The sequence below is a fragment of the Marmota marmota genome, unplaced genomic scaffold (genome assembly GCF_001458135.2).
Source record: "Marmota marmota marmota unplaced genomic scaffold, marMar, whole genome shotgun sequence".
NCBI lineage: Eukaryota > Metazoa > Chordata > Mammalia > Rodentia > Sciuridae > Marmota > Marmota marmota.
This window is the reverse complement of record NW_026000037.1, coordinates 25,104,057-25,129,026: the sequence shown is the minus strand read 5'-3', so window position 1 is coordinate 25,129,026 and position 24,970 is coordinate 25,104,057. Positions and strand designations below refer to the sequence as shown.

The following is a 24,970-nucleotide window of genomic DNA, read 5'->3' as shown; positions in this document are numbered from 1 at the left end:
CCCTTTTTTTTTTTTTTTTTTTTGATAAGGTGGTCAGAAAAGTCCTTACTGATGTGGTTACATTTGTAGTAAGATATAAATAATGATAAAGGACATTTAAAGAGTATTTGGGGAAGAGGGAATAATAAGAAAAGAGCAGTTGGGGAAGGGATAATAATAAAGAAAAAGGTTTTAGTTTGGGAAAAAGTGCCTATTTGAGATATAGTAAGGTGTCTAGCACTTGCAGAGGAAGAGTGAAGAGTGGCACAAGATGAGACTGGAAAGATAGGAGGAGATCATGCAGGAGTCATGAAGGCATGCAAAGGGTATTTTATTTTATTTATTTGGTACTTGTGATTAAACCCAGGGGCCTTAACCACTGCATCTCTGGCTCTTTTTATTTTGAGACAGGATTTCACTAAGTTGCTTAGAGCCTCATTGAGTTGCTGAGACTGGCCTCAAATGTGCAATCAGCCTCCCATGGACCACCACACCCAGCACAAAGGCATTTATAAAACATCTTTATTGAAATATGATTCATATACCACATAATTTACCCATTTCAAATATATAATTCAATGGGTTCTAGTATATTCATATGGATGTGCAATAATTACCACAGTAAATGTTTTAGAACATTTTCATTACCTCACAAGGAACACCATTACCCCCAAAGGAGGAGTGCAACCTCTGTGCCCTTTAGCTGTCCCCAGCTATCCTTTCCCCCAAACTCTCCACCTCATGCCTATTAATCTAATTTTTGTCTCTAGTTTTTCCTCTTCTGGGGTTTAATATAAATGGAATTGTATGTGGTCTTTTGCATTTGGCTTCTTTCACATAGCATAATGTTTTCAAGATTCGTCCACGTTGTAGTACTTATCAATACTTTTTTTTCAGGCTTTGATGTTTTATTAGAACAAAATTTCAACAAAAAGTGGCTTTTACTTACAGAATTTAATTTGTGTGGGGATGTGTAACCTATTTGGTCCCAAGAAAAGAAAAAGAAAGAAAAGCCTTTTTGTTTCACATTCCTAAAAATGTGAAATGGTAAATAAACCCTCCCTTACCTATTCCTTAATTAAATATACAAACAACTTCAAAAACACAATTTAAAGTGGTTTAATCTTGAAGTGTAACCCAATGAGACTGAAAACTGCACATTTCAAGACCTGTACCAAATAGTAAAATACTTGAAGGCCATCAGGATCCTTTGACTGATTTACCTCAATAAGAGAGCCTATTTTTGATGTGGTAAAAGAAATGTGTTCATCTCTAATGTCACCCTGTCAGGAGGAGACCACAGGGCATCATCTTCTTTTGTGATATCACTGTCATCAATAATTCTCTTCAGTTCTTCCATTACAGTACTATGTACAAATGCCTCTTTCCTGATCATGACATCATTTTTGTAATTGCTGTTGTTGGCATATCTAGGTTTTCCATCCGGCTGAAATTCGAACTCTAGAAACTCATGTCCAAACTTGCCCTTGTGCTCTACATAGTAGCATAGATAGAAATCACTAGCCATAGCCATTTTTGTGTCCCAGAAGCCTGTCGAAAGCTTGGCCAACATGCCACCCAGCACCTATTAGTCTCTACTTTTTATAGCCAAATGATATTCCATTGTATGGATAAACCACATTTTATTTATCTACCATTGATGGAAATTTTGTTTTCAACTTCTGATGACTATAAATCACTATGAATAATGTTGCTATAAATGCCTGTGTACAGGTTTCTGTGTGGACATACATTTTCAGTCCTCTTAAATACCATACCTATGACTGGAATTCCTTGGTTATAAGGTAACTCTATATTAAATCATTTGACAAACTACTAGATGGTTTTTCAAAGTGGTTATACAATTTACATTTTTAGTAAGACAAACAGCAGTATGAAGGCTCCTAGTTCTCCATATCTTTGCCAACACTTGTTGTTATCTGAATTTTTTATGCTAGCCACTCTAGTTGGTTTCATTCAAAGACATCTGGAAATGGAAAGACCTGTGAGAAAGCCATTTCATTCATTCAGGCAATGAAGCATGGCAGTCTGTCCTGCATTGGCAGGTAGAAAAGACAGATAAAAGTAAACAGTAACCCGGAGTAATACTTGATTTATGGCGCATTGTTCATTCCCATGACTAATCAATGTCTATGTCTTGTCAATTCAGCTTCCTAAATGCCCCTAGATTATATCCACAACCACTCCATTTCCATGACTGGCTCCCTTTCTCAGTTGTGTTATCTTTCCATGAGCCGCTGTCAAGGTATACTCACAGGATCTCCCAGTTATGCTCTTCCCCATATCAAACTAGTTGAGCATTCAAAATGATTTTCTAAAACACTGATCTTACCATATTTTTTCTAATAAAAATCTTGCATTATCTCCCATTTCTCTGAACACACACCTTTCACTCCTCACTGGGGTTGGTAAAGCCTTTCAGGATTTAGGGGTTTTTTTTCACTGTCTTCATTCACATCTCCTTCCTTCCTTCTTGCCTGAGCTCCATCAGTATGTAATTTCTTCTACAGTTTGAATGTTACTTTTTCTCTTATTCACAGTCCTTTATTCACATTGTTTCCTTTGCTTGAAACAATCTTTCTTCTGGTCTTTGTCTGGTTAAATGAGTCTAATTCCTGGAGTCTCAATTTAAATATCACTTCCTTCCACATTCTTCCTGGGCTTCCTAAGACAGCTCAATTGGTTTCTTCTAGGTGTACCCCAGTTCTGCCTCCTCTATTTGCCTCTATCATTACAATTATGTGTTGTAATTGCCTTTTCCCCACATTTTTATGGGTGCATTGTAATTGTATATAATGGTGGAATTTGTTGTTACATTCATACATGCACACAATACAACAATATAATTTGGCCAGTGTTACTTCCAAGCACCTGCAATTTCTTTCTTTCTTTCTTTCTCTCTCTCTCTCTTTGAAATTTTAAAATTTGTTCTAATTAGTTGTACATGACAGCATAATGCATTTCATTTCTGCAATTTCCTTTTTATCTGCCTTTGTTCATCACTAAACTGTGAATTCATTGAAGGCTGGCTATTTGCTCACTGATAGAGGCTCAGCACCAAGGACAGTTCTCAACACACACTGGGCACCTGATTCATATCTGTTGAATAAATTATCAATTAACTTTTTGGAATGCAGATTGGCTTCTCCTAGAAACACTTGAAATAATATTTGCAACATTAAAGCATATATATATGAATATTTGAATTTTATATTCTAAATTATAGACTATTATAAAATTTCAATGTGGTGTGTGACTTTAGCATATTATACCTACAGATTTCTAGTGTGACAAAAAAAATAGTATTGGGGTTGTAATTTTATGGCTCAGTGGTAGATCACTTACTTGCCTAGCATGTGTCAGGCACTGGGTTCAATTCTCAGTGCTGCATAAAATAAATAAAATAAAGGTGCATCAACAGCTAAAAATATTTTTAAATAGTACCCAAAAAGCATCTATATGACAGAAATTTTTATTTCCCAAACTAAAAAAGGTAAGTAGTAATCATCTGCATCTAAATTAATCTTTTTTCCCCCTTGTAGTGCTGGGAATTGAACCCCAGGCCATATGCATACTAAGCAAGCACTCTACCAATAAGCCACACACCCCAACCTGCACTCCTCCATTTTTATTTCCTTCTAATTTTCCTTTCTTATTTCGTGAATCAGAGCCACACCCAATTCAGATCAGTTTACTACCCAGATCTGAAGATACAGTTGGTACACAAAAATAGAAAATAAAAAATTTTCTTGTGCTACAGGTTATTGGATTTCTTCTGGAAAAGGGAGCGGATATTACCCTTTGCAATTATAGCAACCAAACTGCAGTTCATGTAGGCAACTGTGATATCCAAAGGCAACTCTTGGCAATCAGTGGAATCCAGGATCCCCAAATGAAACTTCTACAAAGTTCGTGGCAAGGTGATCTTGAAAAACTTCAACAGTTACTGGTTAGTTAAACTGATGTTTATTTCAGCCTTTGGGTGGGTATACAAGTGATAAGAGCACAGACCATATATGACTCCTTTTAAAGAAAAACAAGGTATTTTCAAATGCAATTTCAGAAAGTTCATGAAGGGAATATGAGAAAGAAACAGGATCAAATAGGATGCTGAGGTGGAAAACAAGATAATAAAAGAACACAGTCCTCCAGCAGAATGCTAGAAGAAGTCATGCAGCCCACTGGGAAATGATATGCTCCCAGGAAGCCTCCAGAGGACTACTGTCAACTTGCTCAGAGGAGTTCCCTTGACATCATTGCCATTTGTACAGTTGCTGTTTAGATCCCTTTGGACCAGTTGCAGTTATTATCTTTATCCTGAAAAGGGAATCAGCCAGCCTATGTCTTGTATAATATTTAGTTGTGACTAAAGGACTTCAGAGGACATATTTTTAAATGCTGTTTTTTGAGAGTACTAATCTTCTCATTTAGATTTTCTACCTTTAGATTATTTTTCCCAGAGAACTTTATGAAATCATATGCATAACTAAAGGACATTAATTATTGAAACTGGCAATTGTCTGCTCTTGGCATTTACCTTCAAAAATACTTGTCAGGCCCACATGACCTTCCAACTGAAAGAAAATCAATTGCTGCTAGGAAACAGTTTCTTCTAATCCCCTATGGTGAAGACACAAACAGATAAAAAAAGAGTGAAAGATATTCCAGTCACGTACAGTTCAAGGATAGCTAGAACAAAACCAAAGGATACTTTAAATTCTTTTGTTGTACTAAATGATAGTCTGTGATAGTCTAAAATTGCCATGCACCATGGAAGGAGGCTTGGAAATTTTTCTTAAACACAATACATTTTATTTTAATGTTATTCTCAGCAGTTGTAATTATAATCCAATGTCTGTTTTCATAATCACATTTTTCACCCTAAAGATTAGCAACCAAGCTTTAAGAAACTAGTGCCTATAACTGGATCTAGAGCTTAATTGACAGATGCTAAATTAATGTGCTTCTGCAAGATTATTCTCAGCTTAAAACTTTCATGTTGGTTCTAACTAATAATAAACATTGATATAAGAGGCAATTTCTTCTCAGAGACAGAAAAAAAATATTAACTAATTAATTCCCACAGCACCCTGCTGAAGTAATATCATTATCTCTATTTTGTCCCTAGAGAAGCTGAGATAGAAACACTGACTATACTGATGGTATAAAGTGAAATAGAGATGGAAATTAGTGAGTTACTTTGATCTATAAAATGAGCAGTTTGGATATTTTGGCCTTTCAGTAGCCAATTCAGTTCTGAATTGTGTCAATAAAATTTTACTTTCATTAGAGCAACCAACACTAAACCCATTGTGTTTGACTATATAAATCTAGTTAAGGAAACTGCCTTATTATTATAAATTATTAATTGTTTCAATAAGTGTTTACCAAATGCCTACTATATGTCAGACACTTTGATAAGTGCTTTTTATATTTTGTCTCTAATCATCAAACAACACTGCAAATAAGTTGTTATGATTCCAACTGTATAGCAGAGGATTCTGAAGGTCAGCAAGTATAGGGTTGATAGATTCTGCAAATAAAGATACAGGACACCCAGTTAAACTGAATAAACAGTACATAAATTTTTAGTATAAGTGTTTCCCAAATGAAAATTATTCATCATTTAACTGGCATCTCTTATTTTATCAAAGGTTGATTTTATCAACTATTTAACAAGGTGTCTGTGATATAATCTGTCAGGGAGGTTGAATAACCAGTGAACAGAAGGAAGGCTGAAACCCAGGTCTGTCTGTCAGGTTTGTGCTCTTCTACCTCTTCAGCTTCCTCTCAGGATAGATTTTTTTTAGTGTTGATGGACCTTTATTTTAATTATTTACATGTGGTGCTGAGAATTGAACCCAGTGCCTGCAACTGCCCCACCACTGAACTACAACCCCAGCCCTCAGAATAGATTTTGAGAAAGAATAAGGCTGGGGGTGTAATTCAGTTGCAGTTTATGTGCTTACACAAGAGAGGCCTTAGGTTCACTCTTCAGCACCAAAAATAAAAAATAAATAAAATAAAATGAGAAGTTAACCAAGTAATGAAAATACAAAGATTAGTATAAACAGGCATACAGTAAAACACAATAGAAATAAAGCCTCATGTTTTTAAAGGCATCTGAAGAATTTCTGGATATAAATTTCCCAAACCAACATGGCTTGACTCCTCTGATGCTGGCTGTGAGAGATGTGGACCTGTTTGAGAGTCTTGACATGCTAACAGTCTATAGACCTGAGGAAGTCCTATCGGAGCTCCTTAAGCATGGCGCGTGAGTATTAGTGGTCAGTCAGCACTAGTTGAAGAGCATCTATCTTGTTGTTATTTACAGAAATCACATGTAAACATAGACATGCAGATGGTTTTCTCTTATATACATTAAATGCAGATGCATTGTCAAAAAAAACTGACAATTGAAAAGGAATGTACAGATATTACATTATTATAGATATTATATAACTTATATTACAGATATTACATAACTGCCTATTATTCTTAAGATGCCCAGCTCTTTGGGGTTTTATTGTTGTTTTGTTTTGTTTGCTTGTTTGTTTTGAGAGGATTTGGGGGATTGAACCCAGGGGCACATTATCACTGAGCTACATCTCTAGCCCTTTTTATATTTCATTTTGAGACTGGGTCCCAATAATTGCTGAGGCTGGCCTCCAATCCTTCTGTCTCAGCCTTCTGAGTAGATGGGATAACAAGTGTGCACCATGGTGCCCAGCCAGCTCTTCATTTGTTTAAATACTTACTATTTTGGTAGTTACTGGGAATGTCAAATAATTCTTGATCATGCAGATCTCTACCTCCAAGATGTCATTAACGATTTTGAAAAGCATTGTCGATCTATCAAAAGCAATTTATTGTAATGATTTCCAGTTATCTGAAAATAACTATTTACCAAATCCTCTTCTAGAAGTTGGGAGGTTGGCAATTAACTTTAAAAGGGGGAAGGGTTAATAAATAGTCTCTCATGTTAGAATTGCAGTTTCTATGGCTAATACCTAGACATCTTGTCATTGAATAAGAACAGATGGCCCAACTCTTTCTCAGTATTTCATATGAATTTTGTTTTGGAAAAAAAAAGGAGCTTCAAGAAGAAAAGTATGATCAAGGATATGAATTATAATAAAAGTATCAGCACAATCGAATGAAAATGAAATTTTGAGACTACCTCAGACATTAGTGTTAAGAAATTGGAGTGATTGTTAAAAATGCAGATTACTGAACACCTCACCCAAGATAGTGTCCAACAGGACTGGATTGGGACTCAGAATACAGAAGATTAAAGACTAGTTGGTGGAGAAACACTACTCTGACAGATGAGAAAACTGAGATTCCAAACAGAGTGACTTGCTTAGAGCTGCATATCAAAGCAGTGGCAGCCTCCAATTCTTGGTCCTATGCTATTTCTTTTGAATTACAACTTTTGCCAGAGAAAAGGCCACAAGAGAATACTGTGTTGGAGCTCATAACTCATTACCCTGTCCATCATGACAAAGAGACTTAAATTAAAAGGTTTTAGGTTGGAAACCATAATCCAACTTGCTCCTTGTCCTAGAATGCAAAGAATAAAGAGAGTTGTTTCCCACCCTATAATTTGTTAATGGGTTCCCTTTGGTTCTCTGGAAGCCAATATCAAAAGCTAGGATTCAGTACAGCATGGAGAGGATAAGAAGATGTTTATACTGTTGCAAAAGGCCCTAATATCAGCCAGTTTAGCCTAATAGCTATGGGACTAAGGAAGGAGAAATGAAATGGCCATGTGCAAAGGGACACTTTAAATATTATGACAAGATGGTTTCACTCAACCATAAGCCTGTGAAAAAATCATAATAGTTTTTGTTTTATTTTATTTTGTTTTGTTTTGTTATGCTGGGAATTGAACTGAGGAAACACTCTACCACTGAGCTTTACCCCAGCCCTAGTTTAACGTGTGTGTGTACTAGTTTATTTTCAAAGAGAGATTTTATGCAATTCCACCATTGTGAATGATGGAAGAGCAAGCTGTTAGCATTAGAAAAAAAGCCAGCAATTAACTAAAGCATTGGAAAGGAAAAGATATGAATGCAGCTATTTAGGATGATAAAATAACAGTTTTATGTTTCCTTGATTTATGCACCATTAAATTATAAGAATTTTTGCCCAAAGTTGGAAATGTTCTACAAATCTTAGAATATCTTTAGAATGAGTGTGGGAGTAAGATATAGAGAATATTCCTCCTATTTTAAATCTTGAAAAATCATCACTCTCTGTCACATACATGCATTTCAAAATCATTATTATTATCCTCACTTTGTAATATTACTTTATTTTTTTTTTTTTTGGTGGTCATGCTGGGGATTGAACCCAGGGCTTCACATTTACAGGCAAGTGCTCTACCACAGTACTACTACTGTGTGACATCTCTAGTTCTACAGGATTGCTTTTTATTTATTTGAGCTCAATGTTTTTCCCTGCCATAATTATTTTCTTTTTCAACAGATTTTACTAAATAATCTTTGATATTGATTTTGTTCTTCCTAGAGATCCTAAACTTTGTGATTCTAGTGGAAAATCAGCAGTACATTATGTATCACAAATAGAAAGTTTGAAGAAACAGCAGTTATTGGACATTCTAATGAATTCTATGCCAAAACCAGGTAAATATTTCTTTTTCACATGCATTATTCTCCAACTAAAAATGCCTGTTAGCAGTCTTTCTTTTTCTACATCTTTTTGATGGATACATTTATATAATGACTCAATTGAGCAGTTACTACAAGGCCCAGAACTTGATGCTCTGAGAAGTGCTAAGAAACAATGTCAAATTGGGAAAGAGATTCCTAGGCAGACATGGGGAGAAAGTGAGAAATCTCAGTGGCAGCCTGGAGGCAGAAGATATATTACAAAGAATAAATAAGCAAAATATGGTAAAGAAGTGGAGGGTCTGAGGGCAGGTCACATATTCAATTTTGTTTCAAGGTCAAGATTAACTGGAAGAGTTACTGGAAAAGGTTCATTTCATTGATAGAGAGCCTAGGTTTTTTTTTTTTTTTTTTTTTTTAATGTCAGGATAGAAGAAGTGGGATACATAAGAGAGCAATGTCCCTTGGTAACTAGGAGTCTTTGGTGCTCAGAACTCTTTATCAATTCAATGTGGCTTCATGGGGAAGTGCACTTGGAGTAGCTGAGTGCCTTTGTTCTTGGCAACTGTAGAGCAAATATGATTTCCTGCTCAGTGTTAGGGTTACACTTTGCCACTTTGCCTAAAACAAACCAGTGAACCCCGAATGTTTGAAGGGAGAACAGTGGATAACTATTTAACCTCATAATATCTCCTTTTCCACTCACCAAAGAAGAAAGTTGTGTAACCTGTTTTTAAAATTACAGGATGCTCTGCAAGTCCCTGTATTACTCAGTTTAATTATTAGCCATGTTGTGTTGAGATCATCCTTATTCTCCATGAATGCTCCAGGGCAGTGTGGAGATTCAGAGAAGGAAAAAACAGTATCATCAGAACCAGCATGAAGTCTTCACTACTCTGATCCACATATGGAAGTGTCCCAGGGTGACTGGAATAGATGAAGAACTTTTTTTTTTCCAACCACCCACCAGTGGAAGTCCATGCAAGGGATCATCCTTGTGAAAGGTGAAGAACAGATGTTCTTCCTCTGTTCCTAGACCACTGAAAAAGAGGACTTCACAACCCTGAACCAAGTGCTGATGGTTTGAATGGTTGAAAAGCTTGTCTTCATATCCTAACACCCCACAGAGGGGTTGCAATGAGGATGTAGAGATTATATGTGAATTGGTTTGCATTATGTTGAACAAAAATATGACTCTTGGTAACTTTAATTCATAGAATTTAAGGGTCAATAGGTATGCAGGTGTTGATTGATTGAACTTTAACTCAAGTATTTCACTTACTCAAAAACTCAAGGTCCTTGTTTATTTCTTTATCTTTGAATGATAGCAATTGTCACTAAACCCTTTAAAAATTTTTTGTAATCCATTTATTCTATGAATTCCTGTTGTTCCATATCTTTTCCTGTGAAAATTACTGCTAAAGCTTCATTGAGATCCCGGCCCATTACTTTAGGAAAATTTGACAAAACGAAGCTGATTTTAAAGGCTAGAACTAGTTCTTCCTGTGAAATTGTTGGAGATGAATCTTATCAAAACACAATATTATGTTTTCTTTTGACAGAAAAACATGCTGAATCATTGCTTGACATTTGTCATGATACAAATTCTTCTCCAACTGATATGATGACAATTACCAAAAATCAAAACATAATCTTGCAAAGCATCAGCAGCAGTGAGGTAAGATACTCCTTTTAAAGAAACAAAATTAAAAAAAAACCAGCCAACTGCACTATCTACCATTTCATCTGTGAGACTTGGATATTTTGTAATAATCATATAATTGTATTTTAATGTAATTCATTAAAAAATGTAAAGCACAATTAGTAAGACACTCTTCTGAGTCTACTGTTAGAGTGGTAATTAGTCAATTCTGAGTCTCATGTATAACTTGTGTGTTGTGTGTCTGTCTGCCTTAGCTTAACAAAGTGGCATAAACTGGGAGGCTTACAAATGATAGAAATTTATTTTTCACAGTTTTGGAGGCTGAAAGTTTAAGATCAGGGTTCCAGCCTGGTTGGGTTCTGGCGAGGGCTGTCTTTCAGCTTGCAGCCTGCCAACTTCTTATGGTATCCTCACATGGCAGAGAGACAGCTAGTGAGCCCTCTGGTATCTCTTTTATAAGAGCATAAATCCATCTTGAGGACTGCATTCTCATGATCTAATTACCTCCCAAAGCTCCACTTCCTAATACCACCACTCCGGCAATTAGAATTTCAAAATATGAATCTTGGTGGGACACAAACATTCAGTCTATCCAAAACTCTGTGTGTGTGTTTAATAACATAAAAGATTGTTGCAGCTGAATCCACACTAAATGCCACATAATTCCATTTATTGTGTCTTCTTCAATTTTTTCAACAATGTTTTATTAGCATAGAAGTATTTCATTGTACCATATTTTTGTAGCTTCCAATTATATTTTTAAGGAATCTGATGGGCTGGAAGTACAACTCAGTAGTAGACTGCTTGCTTAGCATGCATGAAGCCCTGGGTTTGATCCCCAGCTCTGCACCAAAAAAAAAAAAAGAAGAAGAAGAAGAAGAAAGAAATCTGGTGCCATTCTAATTTCCTATTCTTTGTATATTCGTTTTCTCTCTGTGACTGTATGTCTATCTCTTCTTCTACTCCCTCCCTTCCTCCCTCCCTCCCTCCCTTTCAGCTTTTAGGATCTTCTTACAACCCCAGTATTTTAAAACTTCATAATACTTTAGGGTAACTTTCTTAATTATTATCCTGGGAACTAGATGAACCCTTTAAACTTGAAAATTCATCTTCTTTGGTTCTTGGAAATTTTCATTTTTTTTTCTTTATTCCCCTTTCATTATTTTTCCCAGCCAGGCATGGTAGTACGCACCTGTAGTCCCAGCACTTGGGAGGCTGAGGTGGGAGAATCACGTAAGCCCAGGAGTTCAAGATGAGCCTGGGTAATAGAGCAAGACCCTGTCTCAAAATACATAAACAAACTTAGTTTTTCCTTTCATTTATTTGTGTTCTCTATTTCAACTGCATTCCCCCCTTTTTTTTTTCTTTTTGTTGTGTTAACTCTATCTTTTACATTGAAGGTTTTCTTCAAATATCTGGAGACCTTTGACTATTGATTTATATTTAAGGAGACACTAAAACCTGACTAGAAGCTCTCTACCCATGGTGCAGTTTATCTATTGGTGGGCTTCGTTGGGATTGATTTGATAGTGAAATGATTCGAGGAGGGGGGACTAATATATGTCAGTATCTATAGATCTATTCTCCGGGGTCATTAAATATCTTCAGAAAAGGATTTTACAAACTTTTGACTCAGGAATATAAATTGGCTGCAGGCTGTATAGGAGCTGGGTCAGAAAGGAGGATGAATACAGTGTTTCTGCCAATATTCAAACTTAAAGATTCTCTTCTACTTTGAAGCCTTGTTCCCACTCTTCATCATGCATCTTGTCTCTAAGTCCAGACCCTTCCAGTTCAAATAATTCCCAACTAAGTCTTCCTTCCTTCTTTGAAGGTGGAGGTGGAGCAGTGGTATGGTTACATACAGTGAAGTAGAATGTTGGATACCTCTCTGTTCCTTACACAGACTTTCAACCAAACCATCTTTTTGCAACCTCTTACTAACTCCCAATTTTTGTAGTACCTGGTGCTGCTTACTCCTGAGCTCTGCCATGTGGTACATCATCTTCTTTCTCATTGATATCTCATCTGCAGACAACTAGGTTTTAACCTAGTTAATTACCTATTGCTTACTGCCAAATCCTGTTCACTTTCTGACCTCTTATATGATAACTTGGGTTTGGCAATGTATTCCACCATGTTGCATTTAATCTAAGAAACCACCTATTATAAAATAAAATATCATCAAATATACCACAAAAAAATGACAAAATGGTGACCATGTGACTATAATGATTGTGGCATTTTGTTTTGTTTTGTTTTCAGTACTGAGGGTGGGGCTAGGGCCTTGCACATGCTAGACAAGGACTTTACCACTGAGCTACACCCCCAGCCCTGACTATGACAGTTGTAAGATGTCTGATTTCAAAGATGTTAAAATGCAAAGTATGCATCATATATTGATAGAAGCTAATTTGAAGAAAGAAGCTCAACAGTTTTTTTTGTTTGTTTGTTTTTACATAAATGTGTAAAAGTAATTCAGTGGAGAAAAGACAGTTTTTGAATGATGCAGGAGTAATTGAACATCAATATGCAAAAATATGTACCTCAATTTAAAACTCATACTTTATAGAAATTAACTCAAAGTGGTCGTAAATCTAAGAAGAATTCTTAGGCATAAGACCAAATTTATGTTCCATAAAAGAATAAATTGGTTTTTATCAAAATTTTAAACTTCTGTTTGTTAAAAGATTAAAGGATTTAGAAATGCATGTCAAGTCTTCTTACTGACTGAAAGAAAATATTTGTGAGTCACATATCCAGAATATATAAAGAATTCTCTAAATCCAACAGTAAGAAATCAATCCATCCAATTAGAAAATGAGCAAAAGATTTAGACAATTTATACTAATAATAAATAAATACAAGAAGAAGTGTTCATTGATCATGAGATGGACACACACTAAGGCCACAGCAGATGCTACTACACACTTATTAGAATGGTTGAAATAAAAAATACTGACAGTACCAAATAGACCAATAGAAAGGGGGCAAAATTCTTGATCAGACATATAGCAAAAGAAGACATCTAAAGGCCAATAAAACACATCAGCTTTTAGTCATTGGATAAATGTAACATTTAACCACATTGTGATAATATTACACATGTACCACAATGGTTAAAAATTTTAAAGTTGTAAAATACCAAGTGTTGGCAATTATGTACAGCAACTGGAATTCTTATGCACTGCTGCTGAGAGAATGAATTGTTGGAATCATTTTGGAACAAGCTGTTTGTTGGTGTCTATTAAAAATGAACATATGCATACTCTATGAACCAGCAATTCCACTTGTATGTGCATATCCAGTAGAAATATATACACATTCACAAAAGATACATACTATAATGATAGAGTGGCACTAATCATAATAGCCCCCAAATGGAAACTACCCAAATACTATAAACAATAGAAAGGATAAATAAATTATGGCGTATTCACACAGTGGAAAACTATACACAAATGAAAATGAATTATTTTACATGGCATGCAACAATATAGAGGAACCTCAGAAATACATTGCTTAACAAAAAAATCAGACATAAAAGAGTAAATACTAGATGATTTCATCTATATAAAACACAAAGGAGGCATAATAAATTAATGGTGGTAAATTCAGGATGAGATTGTGTAAAAAAGTGCTTTGGTTAAAAAAAAAGTGCTTTGTTTAAAAAATAAGTGCTTTTGTGATGTTGATAGTGTTCTTTTACTTGATTGGAGTTCTGGTTACATGAGTATTTTCAGTTTATAAAAATTCATGAATCTATACCCTCATGATATGTGCACTATTCTGAACATAATGTTATGCTTACAAGTAATGCCTTCAAATATCTGACAAAAGAATAGGATTTTCAAAATAGGATTTTATACCCAAACTAGCAATTAAATATTAGAGATGAATAAGGCATTTTTTTCAGACACACAAATTCCTAAACATTTTACTTCTTATACATCTTTTAAGAAAGCTTCTTGGGCTGGGGTTGTAGCTCAGTGGTAGAGCTCTTGCCTAGCATGGGTGAGGCACTGGGTTTGATCCTTAGCACCAAAGAAAGAAAGAAAGAAAGTTAAATTCTTAAAAAAAAATAAAGGAAGAGCTTTCTTTTGACAAAAAGAAAGCTACAAAATGCTCTATTAAATAAATTAAATTAAGAAAGGAAAAATAGGATTTATTACTCAGTGGATCTAGGATCTAAAATGAGAGAGAAGAGGAAATCATTGATAGAGAATACAACAAAATCTACAAGGACTTCAACCATATAGCAGGTCTAGAGAACAAAGAGCTCGAATATTGGCAGAGGTTGGAGAGGGGCAGATTAATGGAAAAGGGAAATAGAATGGATATATTATTTCATGTATCTGACCAAGTGGAGAGAACATTAGAGGCTAGGAAGATTTAGGCATCAAATAAAGATATGCAAAAACAAATAAAATAAGTCAATTAGAAATTAAAAACAGGAGTTTAGGGGAAAGCAGGGGTGAGTAGGCAGAGCAGACAGAGTACAGAGGATTTTGAGGGCTGTGCAACTGCTCTATACGATATTATCATGGTGGACACAAGTCATTACACATTTGTCCAAACCCATATAATGCACAGTGTCCAGAGTAAACTTTAATGTAAACTGTGGAGCCTGGGTGGTACTGATGTGCTGGCAGACCTACCACCATGGTGGAGATGCTATTCATGGAGGAAGCTGTATATGTGTAGGGCAGGGGGTTATGAGAAATCTCTATGCCTTCTCAAATTTTCTGTGAACCTAAAACTGCTCTAAAAACCAGTTTATTTGAAAAACAAGGGCTTTTGGTTGTGTCCAGGGAGAAAACAATTATACTACAGTTGTACTACTATATAATACAACACCTACATATTCCTAATTCCTAATAATTGTACTTTAACTATTGAAAAAAAAAAGGGTAGATTTATTGAGAGGATGGGGGTGGGGCACAAGAATGCTAAATCGTCAACTATAATTTACATCACCTGTGATGTCTTACTTTTGTATTCCACAGATACCATAATAATCAGCTAGAGATATGAAAGAAAATAAAAAAGAAATAACTAAAAGTCTAGAAAGGATAGGAAAGGCTTTGTTTGTTGGTTTGTTTAAGTCATTTACCCCTACTGGATTTTTTAAAAATTTTGAAAAATTAAACAAAATCAAAAAAGACAAAAATGGTTAAATCAAGACTTTTCTGAGACATGAGGTAAGATTAATTAGAACAGGAACTTTAAGTTTTTAACACAATTTAAATATTTTAACTTGTCACATTTATCATCTTTCTAAATAGGTTAATCAACATCTTACCAAAGTGATTTTAATATCCTGACTCTCATGGGGAGGGGTGTGATTTTGCTCACAGGGGATGTTTGGTAATGTTTACAGACATTTTTGGTGTCAGAAATAGGGAAGAACAGAATGCATCTAGTGGGTAGAGGCCAAGTTCACTGCTTAGCATTTGCAAGGCACAGGATGGCCCCATAAGGAGGAATTATTTAGCCCTAAATGTTAATAGCGCTGGCTGAGAAGCCCTGCTGTGGGGCTGCATTGGTGTTTTGTTTATTTGTTTGTTTGTTTGGTTGTTGTTGTTGTTGTTGTTTTAGTGCCAGGGATTGAACCCAGAGGTGCTTAACCACCGATCCACAAACTCACCCCTTTTTAAAATATTTTTTTTAGAGACAGGGTCTCGCTGAGTTGCTTAGGGCATCGCTAAATTGCTGAAGCTGGCTTTGAACTTGTGACCCTCCTGCCTCAGTCTCCAGAGCAGCTGAGATTACCGGNTATATATATTTAACTGTGGTGTTGAAATAAACTCTGAACTCATTTTTGAGAGTGAAATAGACTTTTTCACTGTTGGACTTGCCTTTTTCCCCCCTAGTGCTTTCTGTAGGTTTAAACAGCAAAACTCAAGGTCATCTTCACTTCTTTTCTTTGAATGGAGGCTTGCATCTCTTCTTGCTTGTCTGAAATAGGTTTTTATAATGTACAAATACAAGTAGCTGCCTTGCTGGTAGGACTGCTTGTGAGAAGCTCTGGACAGACTCTCCCAGTCTTTCTTCATCTGAAGAGACCCTTTCCAAATTCATTGCCTATGATTTTGAGGCTGTTTTTCTCTTCTACTTGGTGATCTAGTATTTGCAGTTAGAATGCTATGCTCTATTTCTCTTCCATCTTGAGCCTCCTGGTTTGCTGTCAGTGGGTTATGAAATCCATCTGTGTTTGGAAGTTGCTAATGCTTTCTCTCTTTCACTCACTACTAGATGTCATTATTTCAATTCTCTTCCTTGTGACCCCCAAGCATATCTTGAAACTGTTCATAATTAGCATTCTATAAGAAATTAGAATGAGCTGCTTTGATATTAACCTTTTTTTTCCAGGATCATTTTTCAGGTATACCTTATTCCTAATATCTTTTTTGTTTTTGATGGTTTTTTTGTTTATTCCAGTGCAGAAACTTTTATTGGACCCTTATCAGTATTACACATCTTTCATTTTTTCTTGCATAACACAACTTCATTTTGTTCATTATTGATTCTCTTCTTTCTGGTTCTTGTTGAAATTTTTTATTTCAATCTATTCATGGTAGAAAGACAGTAGAATGATTACAAGCTTTGGAACCAGACTTCAGAGTATTGACAATGTAAATCTTGGCTCTGTAACAGGTAGCTATGTGACTTTGGGTAAGTTACTCAACTTCTCTGGGTCTCGTGTGTAAAATGAAAATAATAGTTCCTACCTTTAGAGTTTGTTGTGAGAATAAAATTAGTTAATATATGTAAGGTACATAAAACAATGTCTGGCAATATATATGTATATGCTAGACATTGCTATGTATTTTGTAGGTAGATAGGTATGCTTACACTCTGCTGTCTTCTAACTCTTCCTAAAGGACCACCTGCTAAATGAACTGAGCAGTTGAGATTGACCAGAGCTCGTTAGCCAACCTATAAACTTAGCATGAGAACCAGTAGTATATTTAACACTTTCAAATGAGGTTGCTATTTCCCCAAAATTTAGCATAAAAATCTCACTGAGTCACTTCAACTATATGAAATGGTAGTAATATGTTTTGTGGTCTCATCGAGTATTCTAGACTAAGGATCTGAGTGAAAACCATAAATACTAAAAAAAAAATTATCATTAAGCATCTATCTCTAACTTTCCTATTCATTAGTGTGTTTACATTCAAATAATAATAAGATAGCCAATCTTATATAGTACATTAATAAAAATGAAAAGTGATTATAATTGATAAAGGAAGAAATGTAGTGGAACACACACACTGCTGGTGGATTATAGTAGGTGTAAGCTCTACTTTTAAAGTAGTGTGTGTAAATAAAGGTTAAGATTTTTCATACTCTTTGGATTAATAATTTGTTATCCAGGAATCTACTCTAAAAAAATAATGCAAAATTGTGATTTGCATTGCCAAGATGTCCACAGCACTATGTGTAATAATGAAGAATGAAAAATGTCCTAACAAGCAGAAGGCTCTTATAGTCGAAGACTTAAGAGACTTATTACACGGGGACACTTCTATGACCTTCTGATAGATATTAATTGAAGAAAAATATTTAATTCCAATAAAATGATGTTTGCTTAATAAATTGCTTATAAATTTATGCTAATCATTTATAAGTTATAAGGAGAAGAGGAGGTATATTTAGGCTCACAGTCCTGATCCAAGGTCCAGGTCCACATCTAAAGATGTCCTTCTTGCTGGCAGAGGCAGTGCGGGGGATCATGTGGCGAGAGACAGGGAGAACTTATGCTCGACTTAAGTGAAAATATATATATATATATATCATGCCAAAAAAATTATATGATGCTGAGTGTGGTGGTGCAAGCCTGTAATCCCAGTAGCTCAAGAGGCTGAGGCAAGAGGATCTTGTGTTCAAAGCCAGCCTCTGCAACAGGGAGACACTAAGCAAGTCAGTGAGACCCTGACTTTAAATAAAATACAAAATAGAACTGGGCATGTGGCTCAGTGGTTAAGTGCCCCTGAGTTCAAATCTGGTACCAAAAAAAAAAATTATATGATGCAACTAGATTATTAAATACTTAGGAAAAATATAAAGAAAAGATGTTTTCTATGTTAACAGAGTTTGCTTTTTAGTTGTCAGGTTTTAGGCAATTTTTTCTCTTGCTTTTTAAAAAGAATTTTTTTGGTATGTACATACATTGTGAAAGAGTAAAGTCCTCCTCTTTTGCAATTGAATGGGAAGGAGAGGAATTTGCCAGATTTGGTAGAATTTTTGAAATGCAGAGAAGCAATGAAATTGACAACAGCCTGAGAGCAAAACGAACCCATCTGCTACAGACAGCCAGTATGAGCTGAGACAGGACAGCTCAAATGTGCCAGGAGATAGACAATGTTTTATAAAAGTAGGAACTGCAGCACAAAAGTAAGTGAGACAACTAAGTTATCATGATTGAATACTTTAAACTATTTTCAATGGCAGTATAAATGGAGGATTCTTACTTTTATTATTTTCTGTGATAATTATAATGAATAAAGCAAGAAAAAATTTCTAAGCTGTCTTGGGAATCAAAGAATAAAATATCAAAAGCTTTTGGGATACACTACTGTCTGAACTGTCAGATGACAGGCACCTGAATTTAGGGCAAAGACTTTTCATCCAGAGATCCCTGAAATAGGTGATTCACCCAGATCATAGAAACGAAAGCCAGTTAGAACATTCAGGTTGTGATGGGATGTTTTAACTACTATTTGCACCTGTTGTAGTTCTAGAAATTGGGGGTGGTAGGGGTGGTGGGGGGCAGGGTTCACAGGGACTTGTGGGGATTGAACCCAGGGCTTCTCACATACTAAGCATGTGATTCACCACTGAGCTACATACCCAACCTGGTTCTAGACATTTAAAAACAAAAAATCAACAAGAACAACTGTAATGAAGGAACTAAACAACAACTAAGAAAACATTTCCACTTTAGAGAGAGCTTAAAGCACTTTTTATAAATCAAGTTTGTTTTCAACTGTTTTTCAATATAATGATCATTTTCTAAAGGTTACAAAGGAAGTTTGAGAAGTTGTGCACCATGATTAGATCACAAAGCCATCAGAGTGAAAACTCTAATCAGCTTTGCTGCTTCCTTCAGTCTAGGGTCATATCTGTAGCTTCCACAAGGGGCAGGGATTTACATCCTTGCCACTCGCCCATTCGTAAACAATGCCTCAAGGAGGCATTATACAAAAGATCATGTTCCTTTGGGGCTGTTCACTGTGACTGTGGCTGAAGGATTCTTTCCAGTTACCCATCCAGATGGAATTTGTGGCAGCTTAGTAGCCTGAATGCTGAAATGAGAAAGTATAAAATATTAAATTTCTATGTGTCCATGTGATTTCCGCTTTGACCTTCGTTTTTGATTATGCAATTAATAACATCTGCGACTATCTGAGCCTGGTGCTCCAGGGGTAGATACTTTCTCATTATTTTAGTCCTAAATTCCTCATCCAATTTAAAAAGAATCCACAGTGTGAGACTTAGCCTTGAAAACTCAGCATTCATCCTGTCAACAAAGTAGTACATTGAATAACTGTTTTTATTTTATGATGTTTCAGGAATTTGACCAAGATGAAGACTGCAGTCATTCCTTTTTGGTTAGTGAAGAAGGAGATCTCAGGGGTGAAGGAAAAGACTGGTCACGCAGGACAGAAGGTATCCAACTTCTGTCCTTAATATGTTTACAAAGATAATATTGATTATTTGGGTTTCTCCCCCAATTTCAGAAGTATTCAGTGTAACTTTGAAAATACAGAAAAGCACAAGGTGAAATAAAAACCACTCATGATTCTGTCCTTTGGTCCATATCTGAATTAGTGAGTATTGGCAAGTTACCCCTATCTAAATGGGCAAATCTCTTCTGGCTCCCTACCCCACTTTGGTGCCAGGAATTTTAAACCCAGCAGAACTTAACTACCAGGCCACAGCCCCAACCCTTTTTATTTTTCATTTTGAGACAGGATCTCACTAAGTTGCTTAGTGCCTCACTAATTTGCTGAGGCTGACTTTGAACTTGTGAGATCCTCCTGCTTTAGCCTCCCAAGCAGCTGGGATTATAGGTCTGGCTTCCTGGCTCTTCTCTTTAGTCCACTCAACTCCAGTTCAGTCTACCATTCTCTGTCCCTTTCCTTTTTGTCTAATGACATAATTTCCCCCACTTCTTAACAGCTCCAGGAATCTGCCCTCTTCTAGAGCCCACCATTTCTCCATCAGCCATGGTCCCTGAGCTATTGTTCCTTTTGAGAGGAAGGTGGGAGAGTGAGCCTGTGAGGCTTTATTTTTTCATAATAACACCTACTTCAAATATAATACCCTGCAATATCCCTATGTGCCCTTTGTAGACCACAGGTATTTGTAGATTCTTGCTCCAGAAGAGTTACCAACTATTCATCTATAACCTTCACAAATTAAATGATTATTTGAACTGCTCCAATTTTTCCCTGGCAATTTTCTGGTTTCTTAGTCTAACACTCCAGGGAAGCTGCTCTCTCAGATACCTGTTTTTCTCATCCCTTTGCATCTCCCTGAAGGCTGCAGCTCTTTCCTTGCTCCATCTCCTTCAATCCCTTGTACCTGCTGCCCTCTGCTGGTCTGCTTCCTGCCTCCCTCAAATTCATTGGGACTCTCTTAGGCTGAGGGCAGAGAAAAATTTAGCAATAGTTAATATATGAACACCATTAAGCCTGGAAGAGCTTATTAAAATAAACAATTCTTGGTCCCCTTCCAAACAGTCCTTGTGGTCTGCCTTTGATGTCCATTGACTTCAAAACCAAGTCCTCAGAAGCCTAATGGTGTCCCAGGGGCACCTTCCAAGAGGTGAAATCGTCCATTTATTCTGCTTAACTTGGAGAGGACTTGCCATTTTCGGTGAAAGCTATTCTTTTCAAATTGATCTATAAGACTTCCGGTTCCACATTGGAATCATAACACTTTGGCAGCATCTCCAGTGAGCTTGTGCAGTTTTAAGCTTTAATAAGTTGGGTTATAAATTTCCAAGAAATGATGATCTTTCTTATGAAAATTGAAAGGAAAGCGAGGAACCAGGAGACAGGTGTGCAAGAAATGAAAGACACAGACCAAGCAGAGATACTCACGAAAGTTTATTTGTCAAAGCTGACCAATAAAGTCCATCTCTTCATAGACAGAGAGAGGAAAACAGGCTTGGGGTTCAGGACTTTTATGGGGGAGGCTCAGGAATCAGAGCTGGGCAGGTCCTAATGTGGCGGTAAAGGGTTGGGTTGATATGAGGGAATGGTGAACCTTTCTCAGAAATGCCCTTGGGTGGAAAAGCAAAATTTTTCTTAAAATGGAGACTGTCACTTAAGACAGCCATCCAGATGCTAAGCAAGGACCTTACAAAAATTCTCCTTGGAGTTGGTAGATTTTGGTTGAATTAGTACCTCTTTTCTGTCCCAAAGTCAGAATGAAGAGATTCTTTGAGTATTGTTGCGCATTTTTATCTTAAATGTCATGTATGTCTCTTTAAATATCAATTTAATCTCTTTAAATACCAATTACATGTCAGTTCTAGCATGCCCGATTATTAATGTTCAAAATGCTCCCATACTTTATGAACATCTTATACATACACCATGTGACTGTTTATACATATTTAGTCATTTAATTCACATCTCTCCATCATATTATCCAACAAAAGGGAACATCATTAATTAAAATATATATAAACTCCTAAAGTTTGGATCACTTCATAGCCCTCAACATTCTGCATGAAAAGCTTTAGTAATTCTCACAGCATGCATTTGCTTTATTACGGGTTAGAGAGGATAACATGTAAAATACAATTTACAGGCAAAAATCCACCTTTTCCTTTATAGAAGAATCTACTTGCCTTTCTCAATCATATATTTTTTCCAGAAGACAGCATGCACAGACCTTGTAGACTAGAAATTGAGCTGTAAACTTACTGTCTTCATGAGAAAATAAGAACCTGTTTCCTAAAATTACTGACCTTAATTTAAAATCTTTTTTAGCCAGGCGCATGTCTGTAATTCCAGTGGCTCAGGAGGCTGAGGCAGGAGGATCAAGAGTTCAAAGCCAGCCTCAGCAAAAATGAGGTGCTAAGCAACTCAGTGAGACCCTGTCTCTAAATAAAATACAGAAAAGGGTTGGGTATGTGGCTCAGTGGTTAATGCCTCTGAGTTCAATCCCTGGTAACCATAAACAAACAAAAAACCTTTTTTTAATACGATATAAATATGTCAGGATTCTTAGTTTCAGGAACAGAATTAACCCTTAGTTGGATTAAAAAGTGGGGCTGGGGTTGTGGCTCAGTGGTAGAGTGCTTGCCTAGCATGTGTAAGGCACTGGGTTCTAATCTCAGCACCACATATAAATAAATGAATGAAATAAAAGTCCATCAACAACTAAAAAAATTTTTTTAAATATAAAAAAAGGAAGAACTTTTTAAAGACGTGAGAAAGTTCATAAATCATTGAAAAATCAGAGAGAAATGTCTCAGTCCTCTCTGGCTGCCATAACAAAGTACCACAGTCTAGGTGGCTTAAATAGCATTTATATTCTCATAGTTCTGGAAACTGGGAAATCCGAGATTGGGGTTCTGGCAGGGATCAGCTTCTGGTAAGGGGCTCTCTTTTTGGTCTACAGAAAGCTGCTTTTCTCTCATGTGGTCTTTCCTCTGTCCACACAGAGTGAGAAAGCAGGAGTAGGAAGGAATGAGCTTTCTGGGATCTTTTCTTATATAGACATTAATTCTATTGGATTAGGTCCCCATCCTTATGACCTCATGCAATCTTGGTTTCTTCACCAGAGGCTCCATATCCAAATACAGCCACACTGTGGATAAGGGATCAAGTGTATGAATTTTGGGAGGACATAAACAGTCCATAACAGGAAAACTCTGGATTGGACTATCAGGAAGAATTTCCATAACTATATTTCAAGCCTGGTGGCTACTGACCCTCAAGTCATACTGCCTCTGCCATAGCCCCAAAGATTCTCCTACTACTAACCAAAGACTCTTCTTCCTCTACTGACGCCCACTTAGCACAGAGGATTTCCTGTACATTGTCATTTTCATGCAATCCATGTGCCCTAGTCTCTCAAGTAAGCTTTCTGAACTTACAGGAAAGTGGAAGATAGGATTTTAAAATAATCTATGTTGAGATTCACAAATTGGGAAATTATCAAAACATGGAGAGAATGTGGAAGCATGTCGAACCTTAATACTCATAACCCAGATGGATATGTGCATCAATTTAAACAGAAAAAAGGAACATACATGAAAGTAAGACCTCTCTGGAGACAATAATTTTTCTGCATTGGAATAGGTTAGGCTGAGTTAGATTGCAAGTTTCTATTTTAATAAAAATGGCTTTAACAAAAAGTTAATGATCATTTTCTGAGATTTAATGAACATCATTTTCCCTTTTTCTATGAAGCAAATGTGTTTCTGCCTTTGTTGAAATGTTGCCTTTTAATTTCTCTCTATGGTAACATTTTCTGGCAAGGTTAATTTACACTTCCTTATGTGAAAAATGCGCTTGGCCATGATAAAACACTCAAGTGCTTTATTTTAACCTATGACAAAACATCATCTTTCCTGACCTACTGGATAGGTTCAGAGGCCTTACTCATGGCTCCTTGGCCATTCATGATATTCAAGAAACAGATCCAAAGGAATATTTATATGTTTCTAGATTTCAGTACATTTTTCCTCCCATTTTGGACCAATAATTAGGACAACAGCCATTCTCTTAACAATTTCCAAAAAGTCAGATATTTCCTATACTTGCTTATTGTATCTTTGTTCCTTGGTTTTAATAGGAAATCAGTCAATTGGACTTTTTGAGTACCTTAAATTTGCTTGAAAATGTTCTGGATTTATAAATACATTTTAAAATATGGCTCACATGAACACACTCAGTTTTCTAGCTTCCACAGTAAAGCACTGAATGTACCTAACTTTTGTCTCAGAACATCCTTTACATTGACAGTTTAGATATTTGGAATGTATCCTGTGTGTTTTTCTCACTCTAACATGTCAGCTAGGTTTTCACACACGAGGATGACTGCAAAACTGTTATGAAAAACATCTATCTTCCTTTCAAGTTGAAGAATGACCTTCAGCATGCCACACAACTCATGGTTATCATTTTCATTGTCTCTAAAATGAAGGGCTTGAATCAGATAACTTCTAAATTCCTTCCAGCTCTACAATTCCAAGTCCTTTATTAGTGTGGTAATAGGTTCTTTGAAAAGTTAAAAAAATATATGCCCTTCATTTTTAGGGAGGCATTTCTTGCTATTGTATAATGTTAGAAAGCACACAGCCAAGTTGTTTTGTCTGATTAAACATGAAGGAAACTAAAGCCAGATGCATTTTGATGATACCACAAAATATGTTGGATGACAAAGACAGTAAATACCATTATCATCTGCCTAATTGTAAGTAAAACTTTGTCCTTTGGAAAATTTTATTTTCTTTTTGCATTAGTCTCGTTAAAAGGCACAGGTATGAAACTGAACAATAAATATGCTGTCATTCGGGGTGTGGTGGTCCACACCTATAACCCTGGCACCTTGAGAGACTGAGGCAGGAGAATGGCAAGTTCAATGCCAGCCACAGCAATTTAGAGAGACCTTGTCTCAAAAAAAAAAAAAAAAAAAAAAAAAA

The 24,970-nt window shown here is 36.1% G+C and overlaps 1 protein-coding gene and 1 pseudogene across 8 annotated transcripts in view; one reads left to right on the top strand and one right to left on the bottom strand.

The window, feature by feature from the left end:
* Positions 1-24,970, top strand: part of Map3k19 (mitogen-activated protein kinase kinase kinase 19) — a 54,658-nt gene that overhangs the window by 7,658 nt on the left and 22,030 nt on the right. For 3 of the 8 annotated variants that reach the window (XR_007350899.1, XM_048812189.1, XM_048812195.1), the window contains exons 3-7: positions 3,761-3,949; positions 6,120-6,274; positions 8,533-8,648; positions 10,196-10,311; positions 19,875-19,971. Coding sequence is in view for 7 of the 8 variants with exons in the window: in XM_048812189.1 (XP_048668146.1) it covers positions 3,761-3,949; positions 6,120-6,274; positions 8,533-8,648; positions 10,196-10,311; positions 19,875-19,971 (673 nt within the window). In the remaining variant the exon portion in view is untranslated. Of the gene's footprint in view, positions 1-3,760; positions 3,950-5,654; positions 5,760-6,119; positions 6,275-8,532; positions 8,649-9,378; positions 9,638-10,195; positions 10,312-19,874; positions 19,972-24,584; positions 24,742-24,970 lie in introns of those variants that run through there. The other 5 variants (XM_048812190.1, XM_048812191.1, XM_048812193.1 and 2 more) reach the window with 5 other exon arrangements.
* Positions 907-1,581, bottom strand: LOC107136679 (annotated as a pseudogene).